The sequence below is a fragment of the Buceros rhinoceros genome, unplaced genomic scaffold (assembly GCF_000710305.1).
Source record: "Buceros rhinoceros silvestris isolate BGI_N320 unplaced genomic scaffold, ASM71030v1 scaffold2563, whole genome shotgun sequence".
In the NCBI taxonomy this organism is placed as follows: Eukaryota; Metazoa; Chordata; class Aves; order Bucerotiformes; family Bucerotidae; genus Buceros; species Buceros rhinoceros.
The window spans coordinates 3,858-13,807 of NW_010401617.1; the positions used below are offsets into that span (position 1 = coordinate 3,858).

A 9,950-nucleotide genomic window follows, 5' to 3' on the forward strand; every position below is an offset into this window, starting at 1 on the left:
GATCCTGCCGAGTTGTTCGCTGTACAGGTGTATTCCCCGCTGTCTTCCATGGTCACCGCTGGAATGGACAGGGTGTCGTTGATGATGTAGTGGTCATTCTCAAAGCTTGTAGTTTTAGATGTCCTGACCTGTCAGACAGAGAGGAAACATCGGGCACTTCCTTGGAAGGGCAGAGGCTGGAACTGAATACTTAAGGCAAACATACCCAACCCCTCCTGTTGTGGGCCACTGAGCTTTGTTACAGAGCTGCTGTCACTGAAAGCCATCTGTGTGGAGACCAAGACATTCAACCTGAGTACTCCAGACAGGTATCCCGCAGCAGCTGCTGTTATAACTATTGTCAGCCTTCTGACTGCAAGTTGGCCTTATGCTGTGTGATCCAAACACATTTGGGTGTTATTTCAAGGCCTTAAAGGCATCAAGTATAATAAGGACTTCTAGACCGTTAGATAGGGCTTGCTAGCAGTTAAAAGTCAGGACAACACAGATTTTTGGGATGCACTCCCTTTCTTCACCCGTATCTTTTGCCTGGGGAACTGCGTGTCCTGAACGTCTGCTGCTCTTACAAGCCCTGGCAGGGCTGGCTGGGGAAATGTCACCTTAGTAGGTACTGTGGCTCCTGCTCAGGGAATTCAGCTGAAATAACATGCTTTCCTTCTCTCTTGCAGCAGGATCGTGACAAGGGGCAAGTGTGTCTTAACCCTGTGTCACCCCAAGGAAAGGATGGCCATAGTCAGGCTTCTACAGCTGCCTTCAACAACTGCTCTGGTTGGGCAGTTTAAGGCTTTGCTGCCTGTGACTTGGGTCTGGGCTGTTCTTACCACCCTCCATCTCCCACTTCCCAGGAAAGCCTAATATGCCCTCGAACATGCACAACTTACAATCTTTTCTGCTGTCACCCATCTGATGTCATACTTGTGGGAAGGAGCGGTTGCTCTACAAGTGACTTTGAAAGGTTCGCCCATGATTCGCACATGGTCTGTAGGGTGCACCAGCACTGACACAGGCTTCTCTGGTGCTGTACAAAGGCAAGCAGGGAAAGATTCAGTGTCAGCTGGTCCAGCGACCCCATGTGCTTCGGAGACTCCCCAGGGCCTGGCTACCTTCTCCTTTCCATCCTCTTCAGTCTCTTTACCCTTAGCCTTCATCACTTGGGATCACCACTATTTTCTGTGCACATGTCTACGGAAAGCAGTACAGGTGGGGGACAGCACAGCAGACAGTATGGCAGGTTGAAATGGAAAGGGAACCTTCTGCCATGGTTACATCCTGAGCATCAGGGCCTGAGGGCTCGCAGAACATCAGGGAAGAGCAGTGTTCTCTGTTCTATGATAGTGCCTGCAAAGATTTGAACACTGCTGAACACGTGGAGATCTACCTGAAGGAGCCAATTTGCCAGAAGCTGATGGAATTTTGCCTCTTCTAAGTACCCTTTGAAGACTGCAGGTTCAGAAGGTCTTTCCTACCACTGGTGAGGAGCTTTTCCTTAACTGTGGCCAGCTTAGCTATTGCTGTCTCCCTGAGGACAGCAGCAACCCCAGCCCTTTACCTTCTTCCACAATCAGCCTTATTCTTGATGACTTCTCTAGTTTCCCGTTTATCACTGCTTGACATCGGTAGTAGCCCTTCTGCTTGCTTTGCACGTTGTACAGTGTAATTCCTTTCTCAGCACTGAAAGAATAGTTGCTCCCAGGTGCGAGAGGAGAGTCGTCATTCATTATCAGAGTCACGCTGGATCCATACTCGGGGGCCGTGATGAGACAGGGGAACTCAGCATTGCCACCTTTGGTCACAGAGATCCGGAAACCCGGGGTGTACCACACATTGTTGGGATCTGCAGAGGAAACAAGGTAGACCAGAGAACAGGGTCAGAAACTGCCTGGAAGCTGAGAAACATCTCAGCAAAGGCAAGTCTCCAGCATTGGTGCCCAGAGGGAGTTTGATGCTGGGGCAGCCCTGCTCACTGCCTGCCTGACTCAGCCTCCAAACACTCACATGACAAGCCCAGTTCCAGCTAAGGCCTTTGAGGAGAGCACAGCAATCAACTCTCGAGTGTACGGAGGCAGCAGAGCTGAAAGGTTTGCTTACCTCTAATTACACTTAACCTCTAATTACACTTACCTCTAATTTACACTAATAACACATGGTGTTAGTTTTATTTATCATCAGTGTCTCTGGTGCAAGGGAAGGGGTGAACTCAAGTGGTGTTGCTATCACAGCATAACTTCTTCTGGGGTAAAAGAGTATCTGGGGTGCAGATCATGTTGTGAGGATGTGATTCATGGGACTGCCTCCCTCACCTGGGGCTCTGGCAGTATGGTTCTCTGATTTCCAGATCTCACGGCTCATTACAACACCGAACAGACTGTTATGTCTGTTTTTCAGGAAGGGAAGCCAGCGTAAAGGGAGGGAGAGGTCCAGCCCATTCACAGATGTGCACGAGGTGTAGATGCTCTGCACTCCACCCCAGTGCTTCAGCCATGGGCTCCATTTTACATGGTTGTGGGTGAGCCACCACCTCACTAGGAGCCTGCGCTGCTCCCCAGACACGCACACAACCACAGCCAGAAGGAAGACCTACATAATGGCCGTGCTCCCTGAGAGGAGGCTGGTGGGTAGAGGAAAGCACGGTTACCTCGCACAAACAGATGCACAGTTGTGATGCCCTTGTCGCTGCTGTTGACATAAGCACACCTATAGGTGCCTGTATCCCTGTAGGTGGCCTTGGGAATACTGAGCGTGCTGCTGGTGTGGTTGCTGAACACATTCTTTCCGCTTTTCCATTCAACTTGGGACTCTCCTGAGCAGTGCAAGGTGACTGGATCACCCGTGTTGACAACCAGAGCAGGGAGGTCAGGGCTGATCACCGGGGATGCTGAGCCTATGAAGGAAAGCGAGATGCAAAAATGATCCTGAGAGATGTTCTGTTGGAGTTCACCCTGCTGAGTACGGAGTGGCTCAGCATCAGGAAGAAACTGAGCTTGGGATTCAGACTAGCTTGTTGGCTCACGTCACTCCAGCCATTCTCCATCCTAACAGACTGATAGAGAATCATAGAATTATTTAGGTTGGAAAAGACTTTTAAAATCAAGGCCAACCATAATACTGCCCAGTTCCCTACTAAACCACGTCCCTCAGCACCACATCTACACATCTTTTAAATAATTCCAAGGATGGGGACTCCACCACTGCCCTGGGCAGCCCATTCCAGGGCTTGACAGCCCTTTCTGTGAAGAATTTTTTCCTAATGTCCAATCTAAACCTCCCCTGGCACAACTTGAGGTCATTTCCTCTTGTCCTGTCACTCCAAGGAATAAATTTTAGGGAAGAGAGAAAACCCCACATGTGAACATTCAGATCAGTAGAACAGAAAAAACAATCATCTGGAGAAGATTAGGCCAGATGCTCGCTTGGAAATTGTTCCTGTCGGGCTTTGCCTCTTCTTGCAGCAGTTTTCCTATCATAGCAGTGCTGGAGCTCTATGAACTTGGTTAGCACAAACCACCATTTGGTGAAGTTTAAGACAAGTCCAGTGGATGCAGCTCTCGGTTGCACTGGTGCTGCAACGAGCTAGAACAGACCTGGGAAGCTTCTGCAGAGCAGGAGGTCAGTGCATGCCCTTTGGAAAGACTGGCTTTCTGATGGATGGGCAGTGGATTTTGAAGGACACCTACTTACGCCTTACCAGAGTCACACAGTGCATCCTCCTTGCAGATACCATCAAAACATTATGAAGTGGGCCAGCATTGTTATTAGTATTTGGAGGGTGGGAAACTGAGGCACAAAAAAGCTCAACAGCCCATGACTGCAGCTGTACGTACAGCAGCAGGGAATGCCAACTCCGGCATTGCAACCCAGCTGCGTTTCTGATGCCTTCTCTACTTTGAAGATGTCTTCTCTGCTGGCTGAATAAAGGGGAACCTGGGTCCAGTCCTCAGTGTCAGAGGGAAATATTTTTTCCCATTTTGCCACATCAGCGAGTTCTTTGAGTCACCACCTATATTTAGGGTGGGGGGGGAAGTGAGAAATGAATCAGTGCTGTGGGGCTAGGGAAGAAGCGGTGCCACCACCCCCACACCAGGCCCTTGGAGAGGACAGGAAACACATTGCAAAGGGCTATCTGTGCTGGGGGGCTCCGCACCCCCCTCCGGCCCCTAGTGCTGTGGGACTAGGGAAGAAGCGGTGCCACCACCCCCACACCAGGCCCTTGGAGAGGACAGGAAACACATTGCAAAGGGCTATCTGTGCTGGGGGGCTCCGCACCCCCCTCCGGCCCCTATCCAGAGCTATTCTCCCACTTCTGCTTTCCTTCCCAGTTACTAACCCATCCTCACATCTTAAAGGGACACACGCCCGGGTTCACATAACACTGAGTATAAAGGAGGCCACCCAATTTATCAGCTCCTTGCGCTTTGTAGAAGAGGTCACGGCAGGCAGAAACAAGGGCGGGGGTGATGCCTCAGGCTCTGCGGCAGTCTGCTGTGGACTCACAGGGGCTCTTCAGTTGAAAGATCTGTGGTCCAAATGAACATCATACCCCCTATCTCATCAGGGACTGGGACAGGGCAAAGCAACCTGTAACAGCACTATTCATCCAGCTGAACTTGCATGTCCTTCAGGAGAGAGGGGCCAGACCTCCCAGCCCTTGTTGCAGGGAGGAGAGGAGAGGAAGCTACTTACGGTGATGAGTAGCAAGGACAGTTTAAAGTAAATATGTTCCCAGATGCTGCCTTGTAACACAGCCCATAGAAGCAGCACACACCCATCCTCATTCACCCCTGCTCCCAGCTCGTTTGGGGAGGAGGACTGTGCCCAACCTGTGTCCTGTGCTCCCCACTGTACTCAGGGCTGTAATGCCACAGCAAGTCCATCATTGCTCCAAGGGCATCCTTTAAGCAGTCTTGGGCTGATGCAATGGACGGCTCCAGGCCCCGGGGAGCATTGCTGGTTGTGACCGCGATGCAGTTGGCCAGGGGATACCCAGACAAGGCCTGGCTCCAACTCACTGGCCCTGCGGGCAGCAGCAGAAGACAGGGTGCTTCAGAGCATGGAATATTTGACATTTTATCTCCCTGGGGATTTTTTTTTAGCAATGCTTTATCTATCTGTGGAAAGAGGAAAAGCATCATTTATTCCCAGAGCAGAGAAAAACATTCCCCAGAGTCCTTTGCAAAGCCACATTTTCCACATATCTCAGGTACAACGTTCCTCCCATTTTGCTAAGCTGTGTTTTCTAGCAGGGCTTGACATTTGCTGCTTTCACTCTATCACTGGATGCTTTTGCCTCACCTACTCACCCCTTTAGCTATCCCACCACATCCAAGGCTTCAGCACCGTTTAACGGGAGAGCCAAGCTCTGTGCCTCATAGCTGCATTCAAACTGGCTCATGGAAAGACCCTGTTGTAACTGGTCTTTCTTGGTTTGACCATGGCAGGAAGACAAGAGTCATGTCACTCTGCATCCTTGCTGTTACCAGCTTCCAGTCACTCCTGAGATGCTGTGGTGAGAGAAGGCTGCTCCCTATAACAGGGAAGAACCAGCAGCCTTCAGGCTGTCACTGGAGGCTCCTGACAATGGCAGAGCCACCACGCAGGTGGAGTGAGGACAGAAGGGGCAGAGTCACTAGATGCAGGACAATGCCAGGTGAAGGTCACCCAAGCACCTACTCTGTGCATGCTGGGGGACAAGTCACACCAGTGTGTCCTTTTCCAGAATGGGGAAGCAGGGCTGCTGGGGGAGGATTTCTCCCTGCTGACCAGTGTGCAATCTTGCACGAAGCCCAAGGATGTCTCTGCTCTCCACCAGCTTCCGCAGTGTTGCCAGTAACTGCTGGCCAAAGGTTTTACCGCACTTGAGTTGTGTAACCATGACCTCTAGTTACAGCTGCAGACTCTGTCCCTGCCTCTCCCATGCCAGCCAAAACATTACATCCTACTGCTGAGGGTTTGGAAACAGTGAGGAAGAAGTGAAGACTGGTAAGGCAGAGAGGCTGAAGAACTTTACCAGAGAAGCCATTCATCAGGACCTTGACTTGGTCCTGGGGGATAAGCAGGCTATGGGCTGACCCTGGGAAGGACCCATACCAGGTCTGAGATCCCCTTGCTCTTTGCTCAGTGATGAGAGGGAAAAACCCCTCAGTTTCTGAGGGCAACTTTCGCAGTCACCTACAGTATCTGGGTGGGAGCAGCAGGTGGAGAAAAGGATGCTTATCACATCTCTGCCCAGGGCTTTTACCTCAGAGGTGGAGGTTCATCCACAACAAGAAGCTCCAGGAAGACCTCTCAAGCTGGCCAAGAATACCAATGTGAGCTGATCAGATTTCAAATCTTCCCTCTGCCTGATCTGAAGCGGAGATTTGAGCCCCTTCACTCCCCTAGCAAGAGCCCAGATCGCAATGGTCATCCCACATCAGCCCTGGGTACTCTCAGAAGATGCTCTTGTAATCCAAAGGTAGAAGAAGGAAGTCAGGCTCTGGCTCCAGCTTGAGCCTGTTGCTTTGGACACCCTTGGCACAGTGCAGCTTTGTGCTGCCGATGGCCAGCGGTGCTGGTACTCAAATGTGTCTCACACCCTGACATGGCAAACGATGCCTGAGGAGGATGTCACAGCTGATGACTTGCATTGCCCAGTGCCTCAAGGGACTTCTGGAGAGATCCTCACAGATATCATTATGATCTCTCACAAATCTATACCAGAGCTGCCTGGCCCCTATTATCTTAAAGGAGCACAAGAATTAAAATCACTGCAGCTTTTACAACCCACTTCCCAGCAGAGCAGCCCTGGAAAAATCCTGCTCATTGCATCAAAGACATCTCTTGACATTAAACACCGTGCAGTAAATCCATGAGAGGGATGCAGATTTCCTGAGCTGAAGATACAGGCAAAGCAGTATCTCCAGAGGGACACACTGCCTGCCTGCTACACCCCAAATGTGTTCACCCCAGATCGCCCCCTTCCAGGGGTGACTGCACGCCAGAGTCTCATTGTGTGAGCAAGCTCCAGGAAAAGAAGGAATGTGCTACACAAGATCTGAGAGGCTGCCAGCACTTCAGATGAAAGATTAATAACACTGGTTTCTGTCTGTTTAGTTGCAAACCTCAAAACAGGCTTTAGAGACTTTCTTGAGGTTGATGGGTTGTTGCCTCTTGGCCAGCTCCACAGCCTCAAAAACCAGCCCTATTCACCTTTCCCTTCTTGGCTGCCTGAGTTCTGTTTCCAATCACATCCTGGCTTTACAGCCCTGGTGTGTTTGCCAGCTCCATCAGGAAACAGCAACCCTCAGACACCTCCAGCCGGGTACGGGGTGCACTGGAATGTGCCAATGGAGCCGACTTTCCTGATTCTGTCACCTGCAGGGCAAGCACCTCCAGCTCTTCCTCGTTTGGGCAAAAGGATTATTTCAGAGACTGCTTCCCTCAAGACACACTTTCTGCCGACTCTCTCCTTCCTCCTGACCCCCATCCAAACTCAAACAGAGGGAAGTTTTCCTTTCCCATCTCTCCGCTTTCCAAGGCCCTTCCTATGCTATGTGCTACGTGCACAATTCCACACCCTTTGGGTTCATCAGAGCTGGGCTCCAAAGCCAACACTGACTGGCAACACACCCTCTTTCCACCACTGCCCTTCCTCAAATGACAGCCAGCTCTGGATGGTCTTCAGAAAGCTGCTACAGCCAGGTCTGCACTAAACACCAAGCTGGTGTCACCTCCCTGCCATACCATGGACCAGACACATTCTCTTGCCTGTTCCCTGCCTGTGCTGAGGTTTCTTGAACCTGCCCACACTAGCAGTGGGTGCCTCATGCAGCAGCCTCCGGAAGCAGGGACAGTCCCAGCCCACAGCAAGCCTTTGGTAGACACCGTTTGGAGGTCATCCCTTCCTCAAATGACAGCCAGCTCTGGATGGTCTTCAGAAAGCTGCTACAGCCAGGTCTGCACTAAACACCAAGCTGGTGTCACCTCCCTGCCATACCATGGACCAGACACATTCTCTTGCCTGTTCCCTGCCTGTGCTGAGGCTTCTTGAACCTGCCCACACTAGCAGTGGGTGCCTCATGCAGCAGCCTCCGGAAGCAGGGACAGTCCCAGCCCACAGCAAGCCTTTGGTAGACACAGTTTGGAGCTCATCTTCACCCTTCACCTCTGGAAGCCGAGTGCTCCATAGTCCAACTTCAGCACTGCTCCATCCCCAGCCCCACCAAGGCTGTCACACCTCCTTAGCCAAGAAAGGATGGAACGCGCAGATCAGACACTCAGGAAACCCTCACCACATCCCAAACCTGCCCTGGAATGACGTGGAGACTCCACAGGGCTTTAAGCGGCTGGTGGACCTACCGTGCCAGATGCCAGCTGTGGCAAGCAGCAGCAGGAGAGCAGGACCCATGTCCCCAGGGACTGCAGTATCTCCACCATGCAGCAGGGACCCAGCTGAAGTATTGTCTCAAGCAGTGGGTGCCTCTCCTCGTGGGCACTGTCCCCAGCTCTCCCTCAGCAAGAGCTTCTCCTTTCTGAGTTGACCACAAGTTAAGAAATTCCCTTTTTTCTGTTTGTTTTTGAAATAGGAGCAAAAAAAAAGAAAACAATGCTTTGAGACGTCACTGGTGACAAACCCTCTTGGTAGAGGTGGGGCCATGCATGGACCCACCTCACTGTTGGGGCCATCCTCCAACCAGAGACCCTGCCTCAGAGAGGGGCTCAGCCCCAGACAGATCCCCAGGGCTGGCAGGGGCCACTGCATCATGCCAGGGTTCAGGACAATCCCAATCTGCACCCAAACCTTCTGCCACCCAAACCCCCAGGGACTGCTGCGCACCTCCCTGGGGACACAGACCCAGGCTAGGACCTGCCTTGGTGGCAGGAGACTCCATTTTCCCTCAGTGGGACAGGTTTTACCTCCGGCACAGTGGTTCTTGCTGGCTCCAGGTCCTGAGGACCCCCACAGGAACACGGCTGACTCCCTCACAAAAGGCCCATGAGGATGATTCAGCCCAGGGCAGCTCCCAGGAGAAGAGACCTGGGAAGATGACAAATTATTTTCTTTTAACTGAGAGCCTGATGCCTGGTGCAGAGAGGGGTCCTGTGACCCTCCAGGCTCACACCAGAGCCCCACTCCAGCACCATGCCAAGGCAGGGTCCATCCCAGACAGCTGCAGGGGTGCCTCCACCACCCTCCCCAGCAGGGAGATACATCAAGGTTCAGCCCACAGACCCTTCCCTGTCTCCAGCTGGACTGGGGGACACACAAGGGCCCCAGCTCTCCTCAACCAGCACCTCCAAGCCCAGAACTCACAGCCTCACCATCAGGCAGCCACAGAGCTCAAGCAAAGACCCCCTCCTCCCCAGAAGGCCATCCCACCCTGCCCTCCTCCTACCTTGCTGGTGGGAGGCTTTTTAGGCTGTACTCTGGCAACCCAGCAAGCACCTGGGAGCAATAATTAGACTAATTAGATTAGCTAACCTCAGTAACCTTCCCCTGGACCGTGCCCCCTCCAAAATGGGGAAAGGGTAGGTGTGAAGCCAAACAGCTCTCCTAGGGATGCTCTAGTCAGCAAGGTGTTAGCAGGTCAAATCAGACACGGGGGGGCCCCTCGCTCTCTGCTCTGTCTCTGGGTGACCTCGTACTGCAGCAGAAGTTCATGACTGCTCACAGCAGCTCTGGGGTGGGAAGTTACAGCCACCACCTGACAGTGCTGGGAAGCACAGTAAGGAAGGTCCTGCCTGGGGAGAGCTGAAGGCTCTGCCTTGGCTGCACCCAGCTGCAGCCCCCTCAGCAGAGAGGTGACAGGGACGCCGGCTGTGAGACAGGGGCAGAAAGAGATGGGCTCTTCCAAAGTGCCAGCACAGAGGTGGCTGTTGGCTCTGTGCTGCAATGCAAAGGTGCCAGGCAGAGGAACGTCCCTCACGCCACCACAGACCGGAGGGGAATGGGCTTCTCCAAAGGCAGCAGTCAG

General features: G+C 52.5%; 1 protein-coding gene across 1 annotated transcript in view; it reads right to left on the reverse strand.

The window, feature by feature from the left end:
* The window catches only part of LOC104490082 (macrophage colony-stimulating factor 1 receptor-like), a gene marked incomplete at its 3' end in the record, with an annotated part of 12,229 nt that extends 3,846 nt beyond the window's left edge, over positions 1-8,383 (reverse strand). Inside the window, exons 1-5 of the mRNA XM_010132325.1 lie at positions 8,335-8,383; positions 2,636-2,881; positions 1,550-1,834; positions 882-1,018; positions 2-128 (exon numbers count right to left, since the gene is read on the reverse strand). Coding sequence (XP_010130627.1) covers positions 2-128; positions 882-1,018; positions 1,550-1,834; positions 2,636-2,881; positions 8,335-8,383 — 844 coding nt within the window. The remainder of the gene's footprint in view (position 1; positions 129-881; positions 1,019-1,549; positions 1,835-2,635; positions 2,882-8,334) is intronic.
* Between the last annotated feature and the right edge of the window lie 1,567 nt (positions 8,384-9,950).